General features: G+C 47.9%; 1 protein-coding gene across 1 annotated transcript; it reads right to left on the bottom strand.

The window, feature by feature from the left end:
• Window positions 1-306: 306 nt before the first annotated feature.
• MYC (MYC proto-oncogene, bHLH transcription factor) lies at window positions 307-4,301 on the bottom strand. The gene is made up of 3 exons (XM_061995489.1): window positions 4,016-4,301; window positions 2,360-3,068; window positions 307-1,342 (listed from the first exon to the last, which is right to left on the bottom strand). Exons 2-3 carry the CDS (start codon window positions 3,051-3,053, stop codon window positions 780-782), a joined length of 1,257 nt encoding a protein of 418 aa, XP_061851473.1. The 5' UTR covers window positions 3,054-3,068; window positions 4,016-4,301; the 3' UTR covers window positions 307-779.
• Between the last annotated feature and the right edge of the window lie 12,453 nt (window positions 4,302-16,754).

Raw genomic sequence — 16,754 nt, 5'->3', positions numbered from 1 at the left:
CACATTAGATCAATGATTTAATCTACTTGAATTAATAGAAGTGGGATGAAGAAACTCAACTCCTGCTAAGCTACAGAGCCATCATTATTTCCTCTCACCTAACTCCTTTTTGACAGGTCACTGTCATTGATGACAGAGAGGGATGTCACAGAAACAAGGATCTAAGGACAGCTGTGGGAGACAAAGCAAAGTCTTTACACAGGATTTAGCTAATTATATTTGAGCAAATATTTATTTATCTAAAAACAAAATAAAAATCATTTTTAAAAGAAAAAATGTATTTAAATAAAAAACAAAACTGTGAAATGTTATGGCACAGAAGTTCAAGACAAGTATAAATCCAGTTGCCACAACTGTTGCGTATTAACGTTGCACATTTTTCTATAAAGGCTTTATTAAAGGTATTTACATGGCAATAAGATGTGTAAATATATACAGCAATCTGGGGACAACTCTTTTTTTTGGATTCTCATATGAAAAAATGCCTTAAATACAAAATTTTAAAAGAAAAAAAGTTGAAGAGTTCATCCCCAAGCATGAAGAATGTCCCATCATCCCTTATGCCCAAAGTATCAATTATGAGGCAGTTTTGAGGTTCTGGCCAAACCCTTGGGAGATTCAGCCAAGGTTGTGTAGTCTCAAGTTAAATCGCACAGCATGCAGTTGCAATAGTTCCATACTCGATGGACTGGTGTAGTTCATGAGTGATATTGGAAACACTAATATTTTACCATGGTTTCAGTCTAGCTTGGGTTACTCTAAGTGATGCCCAAGAGTTCCTATGCACAAGAGTTCCTTAGCTGCTCGAGTTTGTGTTTCAACTGTTCTCTCCTCCGCCTCAACTGCTCTTTCTCTGCGATCAGTCTGTGTTCGTCTGACTGGATGGAAAGAACATACTCTGTTGCCTTTTTCAGGATGACGACCTTGGGTGCCTTTTCGTTGTTGGCCACCTCAGGTATCTGGTCACGCAAGGCAAAGAAACTCAGCTTCAGCTCATTTCTCCTCTGGCGCTCCAAGACGTTGTGTGTTCGCCTCTTGTCGTTCTCTTCTGAATCTGACGTGCGAGGACTTGAGCATTTTCGGTTGTTGCTGATCTGTTTGAGAACTCTGCCACTGTCCAACTTTAGCCTTTTCGCAGCTGGGTATTCAACCTTGGTGGAAGGAGGAGCGGCATAATTGTGCTGGTGGATGTTGACGTGACACCGTTTGAGAACCAGTGGGCTGTGGTGGGGTTTACTGTGCTCTTCTGATGTGTCTGTGCTGGAGTCTGTGCTGGATTCGGATTCATTTGCTTCAGCTAATGTAACGACATCAATTTCCTCATCTTCCTCTTGTTCTTCTTCTGCAAGGGGGTGGGGGGAAACGACATAAAAAATTCATAAGCCGATCTGTGCAAACACTCTCAAGACCACTGTACACATAAGGGAGGGTTACACTAAGCTGTGCAGCCATTGACGAACCCTTCTTAAACCCATTTGCTGCTGCTGGACTCAGCTTTCCCCAAGAGCCTTTCTTACAAGGAAGCAAAGCTTCGAGTGCAATAGGACACAGGGACAGCGTTCCAAACGCCGGCTCTCCCCGATTTCAAAAGTTGCAAAGATGTTGCGCAATTCCGAGGAGCGCATGAAAGATAGCAGGGAAGTTTAACCTCGCTTGTCAGCAGTACAGGGCAATAAAGCTCCCAGACTCAAGCTGCCCTTAATTAAGGATTTAGAAGGCTTTGGCCACGCCTCAAAAGAAAGCTTACTTAACACATATGTGTACTCGGAGACATTTTCTGAATCTCTCTTGATCTATTAATTTGTGGAAAATCCAAGGGAGGGTGGGGAGGGGGAAAAAAAAGGAAGGCTGTAGAGCTTTGAGTAGAAAGTCACTTTCAACCCAAATTTATGAGGGAGCGGAACACGCTGTCAAATACCTAAGGAAGCATTTCTAAAACTTTCCCAGACCCATTCACTCCTCTGCAGTCACTTTCACTAGCACCTCCCAGACTGCACATTCCCCCGCGGCTCTCGGGCGGGAGTTAACTCCTTCCCTCCCCACGGGTGCCACCGGGAGACCGACTCTGACCCCGTTATGAAAGTTTCTCTCTCCTTCCCCCTCCCTGCCTTTTTTTGTTCTTTTTTTCCAACCCTGGAAGAAAAACCGCTCTGGTTCTCCAGGAAATAAAAAGTCGTTGGGAGTCTCTCCGTGCCTCGCTAACGTGGCATTTAAACAAGCCCACGCGGGGAGGGGAGGGAGGTGGACGAGGGGCTGCCGCGCCGTTCCCCCAGCCCCGGCGGAGCCCCTGCGGGCGCCCGGAGCCGCGCGGATTTCCACGCGCCCCCTCCCCCCGCACACACGCGTGGGCGCCACTCACCCGAGTCGCTGCTGGTGGTGGGCGGCGTGTCGTCGCCCATCAGGGACGCGGGGCTGGAGCCGGGTTGGCCGGCCCGCGGGGCCCGCTCGCTGAGCGGGTACGGGAAGACCACCGAGGGGTCGATGCAGTCGGCGGCGGCGGCGCCCAGGTCGTGCAGGTAGAGGCCGGCCGAGGCGGCGGGGGAGGCGGAGAGCCCCGGCGGCGGCGGCGGCGGCCCGGGGGGCAGCGGGCCGGGGCGGGCGGCCGGGCCCCCCTCCCGGCGGGCCGCTTGGTACGAGGCCAGCTTCTCGGAGACCACCTTCTCCAGCTTGGCGGCGGCGGAGAAGCCGCTCCACATGCAGTCCTGGATGATGATGGACTTGACGAAGGACTCGTCGTCCGGGTCGCAGATGAAGCTCTGGTTGACCATGTCTCCCCCGAGGAGCTCGGTCACTATCTCCAGCTGGTCGGCGGTAGAGGGGAAGCAGGAGGCGGCGGCCAGGCTGGAGCGGCGGCTGGGGGAGAGGGGCGGCGTGGGCAGCAATTCAAACTTCTTCCAGATGTCCTCTGACGGGGCGGGGGGCTGCAGCTCGCTGCCCCGCTGCTGCGCCGCCAGGTAGAAGTTCTCCTCCTCCTCCTCAAAGTAGAAATAGGGCTGCACCGAGTCGTAGTCGTAGTCATAGTTCTTGCTGGGGAAGCCGGCGCTGAGCGGCATCGCGGCGGCTGGTGCCTGCGGGAGGGAGGGGGGAGAGGGGGGCGCCTTGGTGAGCCGTGCTCCGCCGCCGGGGATCGGCTACCCCCGGCCTCGGCGGGGCCACCGGCCCCCCCGGCGCGCAGTGCTCACTCCCGTCTCCCCACGCCGTGCCGGCGGGGAACGGCGCAGTCGCGTTTAGTAACGAGAAAAATATTTTAAAGAAAATATAAAAAAAAAATATCCACGACCTCCCTTCACCCCCTTCCAAGCTCGGCAGAACAACCGGGCGGCGCGACCTGATCTCCCGAGCGCTCGGCTGCCGGACCACCCTCCCCGCGACCGGCGATCTGCCCCGGAGGGGCTCCTGCAGCTCGGCCATCCTGCCTCGCTCGGCTCAGCTCCCCGCTCGCCGCCCCTTAGCAGCCGCCGCCGCAGTCAACGCGGGCACGGCTCCGGCCGGAGCCGGCACGGAGCACCGTCCCTCCTGGGGCAGCAGCGGCATTCCCATCCCGCGTCCCGGGAGCCCGGCGGGAAGGGTTAGCGAGCGACCGGCAGCTTCCAGCCGAGAGGCAGGCTGTTCCCCAGCCACCCACCTGGGCGTGCTGGCAATGCACGGGCAGGGACCTCGGCAAACTTTGCCAAATCTTGCCAAATATACATATATATACGCAAATATATATATGCATAGAAGCAATATGTGCAACCACCATAACCTGTCCGCGTATACGCGCGAGAAACAAATGCTCCCCCTTACACTCTCTCCCCCTCAAAAAGAAAAATTAAAATCCGAGCGCAAGGAAAAAAAAAAAAGATGGGGATCGCCGGTGCCCGGGCAGAGGAGAGCGTCCCTCGGGAGCGACCGTCGGTATCCACGTCCACGGAGCGCAGCCCCGCCAGCAGCCCGAGTGTCACCAACCCGTGTCAGTCCAAACGACACAACCGCGGGAGATCGAGTGATGGAAAAGCAGAGCCCCGCAACTCACCGGCTTCTCCAACGCGCCAGCTGCGAAACGTAGCGAGGCAATTATTGCGGGTTGTGTGGGGAACAACAAAAATACGGGAGAAAAAAAAATATAATACAAAAATAATTTAAAAGACCCGTCGAAAAAGACGGGGAAGAAAAAAAAGGGAAAAAAAAGGAGAGAAGACAAAACGCCGGGAGAATGTAGATCTCTTCCTCCCACCACGGTTTAAAAAAACCACACGGAGCCGCGGAGGGAAGCCGCCTTCCCGGCGTGCAGCAGATTGTAGGTCCAAGGCGGCGCGGCGCGCTGTCCGGTACAATAGAAGTTTAGTTGCTTTTCCTCCTTTAAAGCGCCGGCGAGGGGCGGGCGGGAGCTGCGCGGGGGCGGGGGCAGCACGGCCGGGCCCGTGCGCGCTCCCGCCTGCGCGCCGCCGCGCCCCCGCCCGCCAGCCCGCCCGCCCGCCCACCTCCTGGCTGCCGCGCGCTCCCGCCGCGGGAAGGGTGCGCGCCGCGAGGGGGCGGCCGCGCTGCTCCCCCCCGCCCCGTCCCGTCCCGCCCCCCTCCCCCCCACCACCGCGCAGAGATCCGCGCCGGCGCTTTTCTCGCCGCCCCGCCGGGCGAGGGGGGCTGGGGGCGAGGAGGCGGCGCTGCGCTCCGCCAACCTTTCCATTTATTTTAGTAATTTTACTTTTTTTTTTTGGGTGGGAGGGAGGGGGCGCTTTTTACTACGAGCCGCGCAAGGAGAGGTCGGAAGTAAACATAGTAAAAAAAACCCCCTAGTAGTAAAGATTAAAAGGCAGCAGCTCCTCGTCCTTCCTCTCCTCCCGCCGCCGTGCCGGCAGGGAGAGCGCGGTGCCCCCCGATGGCGGCGGCGGGGGAGGGGTCTTCACCCGCTCCTCTACTCCTCTCCACAGAGGCTCCGAGATGGGGCAGCGGGGCGGCGGGGGAGGTGCTGGCTCCGGACACAAAGGAGCGTGTGTGGCTCGGGCACTCCCCGCTCCGGTCGCCGCTTGATTATCCCGCCTTTACCGGCGCCTGCGGAGGATGGAACCGGGAGAAGGAGGCTGCGGCGGAGGCAGAGCCCCACGGGGGTCACCTTGCAGCCCTGCTCTCTTTGGCAGTCCCTGGGTGTGCCCCCGCCGGCAGCCCCTTCCCCCCTGCCCCGGGGTGACACGCCCCCCCCGGTCCTTTTGGCTATCCCGAGGGGGTGCGGAGCTTCCGCGATGCCGAGCCCCGAGGGGATGCCCACCGCTCCCCGCCCCGCATCGCGGCAGGCGAGCAGGGACCGCGGGGACCGCCGTCCCGACTGACCGTTACCTGTCCGCGACCCGCACCGACATCCCCGACCCCTCCCGCCGCCCGAGCGGGCGTAGCTCACGCACCTGCGGTTCTCCGGGGCAGCCGCCACCCTCCACCCGTGCACCCCGCGCATCCTCCACCCCTCGCACTCCCCCCCGCGCAGGGCTCCGCAGGCGGGACAGCACGGTGTGCCCCCAAAACGCTTCCAAGCGGCAGAACCCCCGCCACATCCAGCCCCCCCCGCACCCCCGGTGAGAGGTTTTATTCCTATATGTATATTTATGTATTTATGCCCTCCGCTCCTCAGCTTTCCCTAAGCACACACGGGCTGATGCCTTAGGACGGGGGCGGGAGGTAATGCGGAGCGCGTGGGGACCCCCGGTGGGGCGCGCGCCAGCGCCGCGACCCTTCCCGCGTTCCCACGGCCGCCGCCGCTACCGTGGGGCCATCGCGCCCCCTAGCGGCCGGCCCGCTGCCGCGGGAGGCAGCGCTCGGCCGCCGCCCCGGCACCTGCGGCTCCCCCTCCCCCACCGTCCGTTCCCCCCCCTCGGCATCGTGGCCTGAACTCGCCCTTCCACCCCCTCCAAAAATAATAATACTCCCCTCTTCCTTTTTTGTTTTAAACCCCCATTTCTGCTGAGTAGCATTTCGCCAAGCAGTGTTTGCGAGCAGCCAACTCCTCACGGAGCAGAGGGCTGCGAGCAGAATTTGGACTGTTTTCTCCTGTCCCCTGTCCTGTTGGTAAAGAGGGACAGTTTTGACACAGAAAGGGCAATAGGACAGCCAAGAGCCGTTGTATAGTCATGATGTAGATGCTTCACCTACTGACATTTTCGGGATCGGATTTACCCTTGCTAAGAGATGGCTTAAAATATATGGTGCTATTTTTAAAATAACATCCCTCTCTGCCTATAGTAGATCCTGCTGCTGTGAATGGAAATAATGTGGCTACAGGCAGGCCTGAACTCAGCCAGAAAGGTGCAAGATCCAAATTAATCTAGTTACAATTACTATAAAACATGATATGGGCACTTTCGACTACTTAAGAGCAGCATCAGAATAGCAAGATACACAATAAATGTCCTCAAAACTGTAAAAGCTGTTGAAGTTCAACTGGAGATACTAGCAGTAGAAATATTTTGAAATTTCTCCAGTACAGATAGCGTTGAAAATGATAATCCCATTCCTGATTGCAATATAATCATAGGCAGAGCAATTAACTGTAGTATAACAGAGGATTATGACTTGAAATGAGGAATAAGTAACATGAGCAGATGGACTCTTAAAATACCCTGTGTTCACATGAATGGAAAAGCAGGAGAGGAGGACTGGAAGAAGTGTGCTATTGAAACAATACAGCCTTCAGAGGAAACAGTCTTTTAAATGTTCTACAGGATTCCTTCAGGTCTCATGCAGACTGTAAGTTTGTTTTTTCTTGGAGAGCCAACTTTGTGCACCAGCACAGCTCTAACGGGGCAGTTTTAATATGGAGGAACAAAGACATTTCACTCTGATTTCTTATGACCATACCCAGCTGTAAAAGAATGCTGGCAAAGTATGAAATGGCTAAGTATAAATCTCCATTAAAAAGGCCATTTTGACAAAACAGCTGTTAGACTGAATGAATAGATGCACAAGTATAACATTAAGGAGAAAGCAGAGTCGACGTGCTTGTTTTGACATGGGATGGAGGGTTAGTGACAAATATGAAATGAGAGGGGGGCTGAGTCAGGAGCCTGAGTGGAATTTGTGTGTGATGGCAGAGTGGGAACCTGTGAGAAGAAGAAATGAAAGCAAAACCTGAGAGAGAAGTTGAGATGGTGGAAAAAGCTCTCACACCTCTCTGTGTCTGGAATCCCCTGAGACAAATAGTAACTCTCTGTGTGCCTGTGCCACCTACTGCATGTTGTGTTTTTGGGAGACATCTGCACTTACTTTTTCAGTGGACAATAAGCCATCCAGGAATTGTAGCATCACTGTGAACTCATAGCTTTCTTCAGAAATTTCTGTTGAAATTTTCAGTTCACCTCTCCACAGCTTTGTAGGTTGCTGGTCTTCTACTAGTGAGAAACAGGAAAGTACTAATGCTATTGATTAGTCCTGGAAAGTCCTAACTCCTTGTATCTGACATGTACCCAGACAAGTGTGGTCCTTGCATTCAGAACCATTAACTTGAGTGCACCTGTGTGCATCTGATAGCACTCATGCAGGGAATGACATCTCCACATCAAGCTGTCCCAGTCTTACAAAGGACCCCAGTCCAAAAAACAAACCCACGCTACACAGGCAAGAAGAATCATATTTGCCTTATTACTATAAAACCCAGAAATGAAACTTGTTGCTTTTTCATCTCTTTCAGCAGCTGTAATTTCTTTAACAATAGGAGGTGAGATGTGTGTAGGCAGAAGCTGACAGTGTTTCTGCAAGCTGCACAGCATTGACTAAATTCGTAACATCTTCCTATCCCCTTCTTCCATGCTCAGAAAGACTTATGTGCTGCACCAACAAGTACCTTCTCAACGGACTTCCCCAGTGAGAAAGAGAAATGCAAACATCTGGGAGGGCCACTGTCTTTGTCTGTAAAAAACAAGAGACTGAAACACACCTCCTGATGAAGGCACATAGGGATCAGCACTGCTGCAGTTTCCATCGCTACTAGCCCAGTATAGCAGCCCCAGCCAAAACTTTAGAATGATATTAAAGGGTAAATGTGAATGTGAAGATCACAACAATAAAATAAAATAATAAATAGTACTAGTTTAAAACCAGAAGTAGTGTGTATAAAATACTAAACCCTCTTCTGCTGTTAGAAGCCGAGGCTGTGCATCCTCACCTTGTGGATGTCCACCTTCAGAGATATCATCGGGCCAGTGAAAGTGGTATCTGGTGTAGTTTATTTTACTTTCCTGCATGCTCTTTGCTATATGTCCAAGAGTGCTTACAGCAAACATGGTAGCTTCTTCCTCTGCCCTGTGCTTTGTGGAGTCTGCCATCCTGCAAAAAAATTCAGAGCACATATTCCCAACAGGAAAAGGGAAACACACAGAAGTAAACTAAATGGGGAGAGGGCTAGTGAAAGAAAACATCATGCTGATATTAAACCAACCCTCCATCAGTGCAATGAGTACCACATCTCTCTCAGAAACCCACTGATAACTCAGAACGGTAAGTTTTGTTGTGAAGAGAATTACCACAGAACCTGAACTGCTACTGTGGCTTGGGCTGTAAACACCAGCCTTCAGCCCAAACTAGAGGATACTAACTGAAACAATCAGGCCCAGGATTTTGTGTTAATACCTTTTCTGGAAAATGTGAAAAATTATGATGTCAGATGTTATGTGATTCTGTGGTGCTGAGCCTGCTCCATAGTTGATTTTTTTGAATCTGACAGTGCATATAACAAATCAAGTCTTTAGTGAAACTAAACCACTAGCTGTTTTTAAAGGCAGTCTGGCATCATACAGTCCTGTGTCAGTGTATGTTTGCCCTGCTTTAACCTATTCTATGCTGTTGTAAAATAGAAGATGGCATCAGGAAGGAGGGGAACACAGGAACTGTGTTGCAACTTAAGGAACTTTAATGCAGAGAATAAAAGACCAGCTTTAGTCTTTCCATCTTGCGCAGTCTTTACCTTTTTGGCTTCAGGGTAAAATTACCACAGCTGTTAATTTAACTTTGTTTACAGACAGTTTCACATTTCAGTTCTTTCAAGCCATCACAGTTACTTGGGTATCCAGTTTTCAAAGAAGGCAGCCCTTGATTAGTTTATTCTCAACTATATAAAATAAAACTATCCAGATGGGTATACAACTCTTAAAATCTCCATACTAGCTAGGTAATGCTAGCTATTTTTTTGTGGTTTAAATACACTACCCATAAACTAATTTGATTTCCATAGAAGAAACTCGAAATACACAAGTACAGTTTGAATCAGCCCTTACTACACAAATTAACACCTTTTGACATGCGCAACTGGGAGGGACCAAGCTAACACCAGTAGTTTTGTCATTCCTTGATAGCAGAGAATTTTGTCCAGCTGTGGATTAAAGGTGAATTATGGGAAATCTGCTCTGATTTAAGTGTATGATAAATGGGAAGATATTTAAGACTCTTGTGAACGAAAAACAGTTATTTTTGAAAGTCCTGGTGATTAAATTTCTCTTCAAAAGGAAAAGGAAGAGTTGTATCAGAACAACCAGCTCCAAAAGACTGGTCATGCATCCCCATGGCCTCCACATTCTCTGAATTTTATGCTGTAATTATCAGATTGTCAAGACATCCCAGTTCTGCTTGATTAAGTCCCCTTTAAAGTATTAAGGCTATTTGCAACTACTTAATGATCTTTTCAGGTACCAACATTGTCAAGACTGTCTTTACTTTTAAAAACCTCGATCTTTAGAGCTAAAATGGGATCACAGCCTCTCTCATTGTATTGTCCCAGCTCTTCAAAGTTGGTGGGTGAGAGCTTCTGAATGATGGTCCCTGTTCTTCACCTTCTCATAGGACTAAATATCGTGTGTGAGGCAGCAGGAATGAGTCTTTCTGCCTACCTATGCATGTGGAGCCACTTCCACATTGCATCTATATCTGCAGAGTCCTCCTCCATTCGACATCATGCTGGACTTGTGTCCAGTTCTGGGCCCCTCAGTTCAAGAAGGACAGGGAGCTGCTGGAAAGAGTTCAGCACAGGGCCATGAAGATGATTAAGGGAGTGAAGCATCTCCCTTCTGATGAAAGGCTGAGGGAGCTGGGGCCCTTTAGCTTAGAGGAAACTAAGGGGTGATCTTATTAATGTTTACAAAGACATAAAGGGCAGGCGTCAGGAGGATGGAGCCAGGCTGTTCTCAATGATGGCCAATGACAGGACAAGGGGCAATGGGTACAAGCTGGAACATAAGAGGTTCCAAAGAAACATAAGGAAAAACTTCTTCACTGTGACGGTGAGGGAGTGCTCAAACAGGCTGCCCAGATGAGTTGTGGAGTCTCCTTCTCCGGAGACATTCAAAACCCACCTGGATGAGTTCCTGTGTGACCTACTCTAGGTGGTCCTGCTCTGGCAGGGGAGTTGGACTAGATGATCTTTTGAGGTCTCTTCCACCCTTTAAGATTCCATGAGGGGACCTGCAGAGCCTGTGCACTCAGTGGGAAGGAGCTCCAGAGCTTTGACATAGCTGGAAAAGAGGGAAGGATTGGAAGTTATTAGGCAGCTTTCTTATCAACGATCAAGAAAAAATAAATAACCCTTCCTGTAACAACTTCCTTGCAGGTGTGTTATGAAAGTACATAGAGCTCTCTGTAGTTCCTGTGGCATGTCCTGTGGAGGCACAGCTTCAGAAATACATGAGTGTATCAGATATTCTTTGGAGAATGGAATGTGTGAGCTGACACCAAGGCTGGAAACTATTGAAACTTGTGTCAGATGGGCCATTATGATAATTATCTCTTGCCGCTTCAAGAATTAATATCCAACAATACTGTCCCATCTGCAAATAGGTGAGAGTATACAGCCCTTTCAGCAATAATGCATCTGTTTGCAAAATCACTGCTTTAAAGATGAAACACCTGATTGCTACCAAATTAACAGGCTCAGCCACAGTAAAACTCTTCGGGAAAGAAAGTAAGCCCATAGAGGGAGAACTGCTCAAAAAGTCGATATGTATGGGCTTTGGAAAACGTGAGACTGAGATGTTACTAGTCTTGTTGCAGCTCTTAGTTGTCTGAATTCGATTTTTGTGAGAGGATGTATGCAATCTACTTGTCTGAGTCAATGCAAAGTTCAGAGCTCTGGTTCAAGCTACTGGTTCAAGCATCTGAGCTCCTTAGTCTGTCTCTGTGCTGAGCAAGCTCAAGAGCGCTTGTGGGTTTTGCTTTTCTTGCTCAGCAGGTGAAATGATGATGTTCTTGTCATCAGCCCTTATATTAACCTTGGAGCTCCTGTTTGATCATGTCTTTATGTGAGGGAGGGAGGAAAATGAGCTTGTAGCAGGGAGTTTATAAGTATTTGCAAGAAACATTTCTGACTTCAAGTGTCTGTCCTCCATGGATTTCTGATACCAAGTCATGTCTTCTCAGGGCTGGTTTATGGAAGAGAATGGTCACAATTAGAAGCTAAGTTGGTGATCTGGGAATGAGCACAGTTGCCCTCTGCAGCCAAGGACAAATCCTTTTCAATACTACCCTAGTGAAGTGAACTTTCCAGCCACACTCAACCTAAAAGATACTGAATCCATCGCTGAGATATAGACACAAAACTGAGCACATTTGTCCTCTGCTCAGGCTCCTGTGAGGCTGGCCTTTCCCATGGGTAGCACTCTGCACAAAGGCTTTTGGAGTAGCTGCTCACAGCACACAGAATGCCAGCAGGGGACATACCATCCCACTGAGTCCTGAAAAAGCATCAGATAGTTGGTTTCTAACTCTTCACACCTAAAAACCTTTTAATGCATTCAGATGTTAGTCTCCTAAAAATGTCATGTGGCTGATAAATCCTGATTTCTCTTTATTATGCTGTGTGGTTAATTCTCAATGGGTTTGGTCATATGTTTGGGTATGGCAAAAGTGTTACATTGGATAGACCAAGGTTTGCACTTGCCAAGACTTCTAGGTCCTAACTGTCTCAGGTCAGGCACCTAGAAGTAAGGAGTAGCACCAAGAAAGATGACCTAAGCCAGTAGTGATGGTCATGTCAGCAGGCTTTGGCTGTGCAGTGTGATGGCCTCTGTGTTTCTCTAAACTCCTATGAGTATTTTAGCATCATTTGTGTTAGGTTTGGTGTAGTTTAGTTTACCAACAATCAGAGCAAAATTCAGAACTTTTTAACAGACTCAGACCAGATGTCTTGGAGAGATGAAGCATTCTTATTTATAGCTGCTGCTGCATTTTGAAATGAGCATACAAGAGGAAAATACATCCATGAACATTTACTGCCAGTATGGATTTAAAAGCAAAAGGCAGTCAGAAAGACTACCAAAAAACTACTTCACTTGGCTGATAACTCAATTTCTTGATAAGAAAGAGGGAGTGTTTTGTCTCTCTGTATCAGATAAGGTACTTATCACTCTCTGCACTGGTGATGATGAACATGTTCATCTGGCAGATAGTGGCAATAAAGCCACTTCTCCCTTTTGCAATGCAAGACATGTGCTGCATCCAATGAAATTAAGGGAAATAGATTTAAAACACTTCTTGGTAAATGCTTTTTAAACCAATTTATAATTAACCTGTGGAACTCCCTGCTGCATTTTCTTAAAATGGGAAATATTGTGCTTGAAAATGGATGTTTCATGTGAGCAATAACATGGGGAGAGAAAAAGAATAAAACAAGGGGAGAAAGGCTATCATTGCAATGGTCTAGGGTTGCCTAATCTAAGTGGTGGTCTGTAATTGAAAGTGTGATGTTGTGTTTTCTTCCTACAATATCCAAGAGTAGAGTGTTAATAGATATAAATGTATTTCTGATCTAGTTGGCATATTTTTCATATCATGCAACCAGATACACTCAACATTGAGGCCAGGAGAGTGAGCATGCAACCAGATACACTCAACATTGTCGCCAGGAGAGTGAGCATATCTGGGACAGAAGGACTTTCTGTCACAGCTGTTCTGAGAAGTTTAAAGCATAGATTAATTCTGCAGTGCAGAGAGAGCCTAAATGCACAGGTGCTTATATCTGTGTTCTGTTGCTCAGGCTGGGGAGGCCTCAGCAAATAGATGTGAGGATGCACTGCAGTGCTACTCAGAGTAACCAAAGCCAGACTGTCAGCACGGGATCCCAGCATGGGTGCAGAACCACATGAATGCCATTTACTTCCAATGCTGAAGAACATGAGGACAGAAGGAGCCTAGGTCTGCTGGTACTCACCAATGCAAGTCAATGTAGTTGGTTATGGCCACACATCTGCATTGATCCAGTGGTCAAGATTAAATGTGAACTTCAGGAAGCTTCCATGTTAGTCTTGATTTTGACCTTGTAGGAACAATGCTGTTTCACTTGGCCTGTTTCTTCTTGCATTGGTTAAGTTTGTGCATGGCAGGAGCTGGACTAAATCTCAAAATGTGTCTGAGTGCTGACAGGCAATTCCAGTGGACTGTTGAGACTCAGAGTACCAGTCACCTACAAGGGAACATGAACCACAATGCCCACCATGAAAACACATATAAATCAACTCAGCCTTGCTACTAATTGGTTCCTTTGTGTAGTATTTTTTGTTTATTTTCTTGCTTCAGAAGATTCTTGGTGTTGCCTAAGCCCAGTCCCTCCTTCTACTGACATTCAGACTATGCCCCTTTCTCAAACTGGGGAGGATTGCAGAGGGTTGCAACTATGACTGCAGTGGCAACAAAAGCTTTGATCAGAAATTGGCCTGACAAGGAGTGTGCTGAGGGATTAATGCAGAGCTGACATCAGCAGCAGCTGAGAGCTCTGTGGAGGAGGAATTTAGGTGCTTCTTACAGCCTCAACAATGCAAAGCAGCCATCATCAAGAAGGTGTTCCCCAGAGGATGTTAATCACTCTCCTCCTCTTGATCAGCAGTTAAGAGTGTCTCTCTTCTTTCTACTTATCACCTAGTCAGAGATGCCAGAGGTATTTCTTAGAAGATAAGGACGTTATTTACATCCAACCTTAGAAAGGAAAGAAGAGGTCTTGAGTGAGCTACAACCATTATTGCTACTGTTATCATTTGTATTGCAAAGGCACTTAACCATGCTCAACCCCCATCATGGAAGTATATTTTACTAACCATACTGCCTGCCTTAGCTCTAGAAGAGCTTGTGAGATGTGCAATAGGGAGGAGGGAGGGAGGTTTAGGGGAAAAAATATATAGCCCAACACTGCATACAGGAATAGAGTAAGATAATCTGGAAAGCCCCAGATTTTCTGTGATCTATTGCTGTTTGTGTGTTTGGGACACAGTCCCTGCTTCCTGTACACTTCCATGTGCAGATACAAACGGTAGCACCTAAAGGATCCAGGATAGCCCTGCTGTACCAGTATAGCTCCAGTATGGTTCTTCTCATGTAGATGTACCCTCCAGTGAGTGTCATGTGCAAGGATGATGAGAGATGGAACTTATTTTGTGTGAGAACAGAAATTAAAAATAAGAATATATCACTTTAGGACCTTCAGCTCTGCTCCTTACTAAGGACTATGTGTTTTTTGATGTTTTATTATTTTTTTTTAATAGGCGACCATATTAAATGTTTCAGAATATCAAGTTTTACCTACACATGTGATGACAAGTTTAGGTAGATATGTGTGCCAGCCCTCACAACGTGCTATTATCTACAGCTATTTAGTGCTCTGATATTTAACCAGATGGTACCTCTGCCTTTGGCTTGTGTTTTTCTCAGCTTCCCTTGTTTGTTTGTTTTCTTTCCTCTCAAAATAAAAAGAGAATGATCCATGATGATACGTCTATGAAGCCAAAAGCTGTCTGTGTGCACTGTGGAACTTAGTCATAGTATCTGTGATTGGAAGTTGAAAGGTCATCTTTACATTTACATTGCCTCCACTGCTGGCAATGCGAGAGATGTTATACACCTTCAGAGTCCCAGAAGTTGCTGTTTGCTAACACTGAATAGGTTGGGATTCTCCAGGAGTCCAAAAATGGGAAATCTCCTGGATTATTTGCTGTGAGGAGGATTTCTGACTGCCCTTAGCTTTTCTGTAGCTGGAAAACTGGACAACCCATTTATAAACCACTTGATTAATGAGGCAGTGTAAGGAGTATAGGTGTGTTACATGCCTGCAATATTATGATCAGATATCGAACAGCCTTAAACTAGTAAATCTCAGTATCTAGAGTCCTATGACAGCTCAGAGCTTAGACAAAATTCTCTTGTTTTGCTTTGCCCATACAGATTTTACAGTCTCTTCTGAGATGAGCAGTTGGAGGAGGAAGGCCTGCAGCATTAAGCTGGGTAGCTCTTAAATGCCTCAGATTTGTCAATGCATCGGTACATGATGACTTTGTACGAAAGGTGGGGTGTAGACCTACTCCTACTGCCAAAAGGGTTGCTATTGCTGCAAACCTAAGGGAAAGATCTGGGGGAAGAAGAGAAGTGGTCATCTAGAGATATATGCTGGTAGCTTGTTTGAGTAATGTCTGTCCCTAGCACAGTGCTGTCTCTGCCTCTGGTAGTTATCCTTAGCAGAGTCCTTTGCTTGACAACACTAACTGCTACTTACATGTTTCCCTGTATCATCAGGAGGTAGAAAGTGTTCTGATGATCATACAAAGACCCTGGGAGAGGGCATTAGTGAGGATGGCTTTCTCAAGAACCTCAGGACTCCTTTACACTTTCATAACCACAGATGTTAGTGAACATATTTGTCTCCCAAGTGTAGCAGTATGTAAGAGAGACTGAACTATAGAAGCAGACACACTGGAAGTTCAGACTTCAGCACCTTGCTGGTGAGATGGGGCACTGAGGAAGAGCAGAGGAGATCATCTTTTCTCCTCTGCCACCTCTCTTTGACCTTGCAGCTATTGCACAGCCTGTGGTATCAGTAACTATTTTGCCACAAACTTAGATTTATCTATCACACATACATATGAAACTTGGTAATAATTATCTCAAATACTCTTTCCTAAAGAGGCTACAGAGATTTAATGTTGTTTAACTCATCCACTACCATTGCTCCCTTTTTGTTACATCATTGTCTGAAGGCAAAGACTTTGGTTAAGCTAGAAATGCTGATAGTTTCTGAAATGCTTCTGTGTCTGGACTAAATGACTATTTGGTTGCTTAGAGCTGGGAAAGCGGGGGGGGGGGGGGAAACTGACAGTGACTGTATATTCATGCAGAAGAGAAAATTCTGTGATGGGAAGTTGCTGCTATACAAAGTCTCTCAGGTGCCAAGTGAGGAAGGGATGACTCTTCACCAAACTCTGGTATTAGCTTAGTTCCTGCAAACATGAGAAAAGCCCAGATGCAAATTTTATATCTTAGCTCCACATTAATACACTCTCAAACACTGATTAAGAATGGTGAATGACAAGAGAAATGCAGGTTAATATAGCATGTTGGCATTTTACAGACTGCCTGCCAAATGAAAGCTTTGGAAGTGATGTATAAATAGAGGTCAGAAGCCTGCATAGGAGTGAGCTGGAGGTTGGACTGGTGTAAATGCTGCTTCCTCTGGAGGGAAAACAAAAACAGGTTGCAGGATGAAAAGTTGTAGACTAGACCAGTGTCCAAAGGAGAGTGAGAAGGGAAAAGTGTGGGGCATAATTATGTTTCAATATTCTCCCTGAAGGCAAGCTTTAGTGCCCCTATTGCCTTAGGCAGAGTATGCTGGGAATAAGATAGAAGTTTTGGGTAGCTGGGAGCTCAGAGGCATGCCTGAGGCTGCTTGTAAACAGCAAGGACAGTGATGTCATTGTGGGTCCCCACCTGCTGATCCTGCTTTTGATGGGGAGCTAAAAAGGAGTTCTTAAGTTCCCAATCTCTGTGCT

Source organism: Colius striatus, chromosome 4 (genome assembly GCF_028858725.1).
Source record: "Colius striatus isolate bColStr4 chromosome 4, bColStr4.1.hap1, whole genome shotgun sequence".
In the NCBI taxonomy this organism is placed as follows: Eukaryota; Metazoa; Chordata; class Aves; order Coliiformes; family Coliidae; genus Colius; species Colius striatus.
This window is presented reverse-complemented; position numbering and strand designations above follow the sequence as displayed.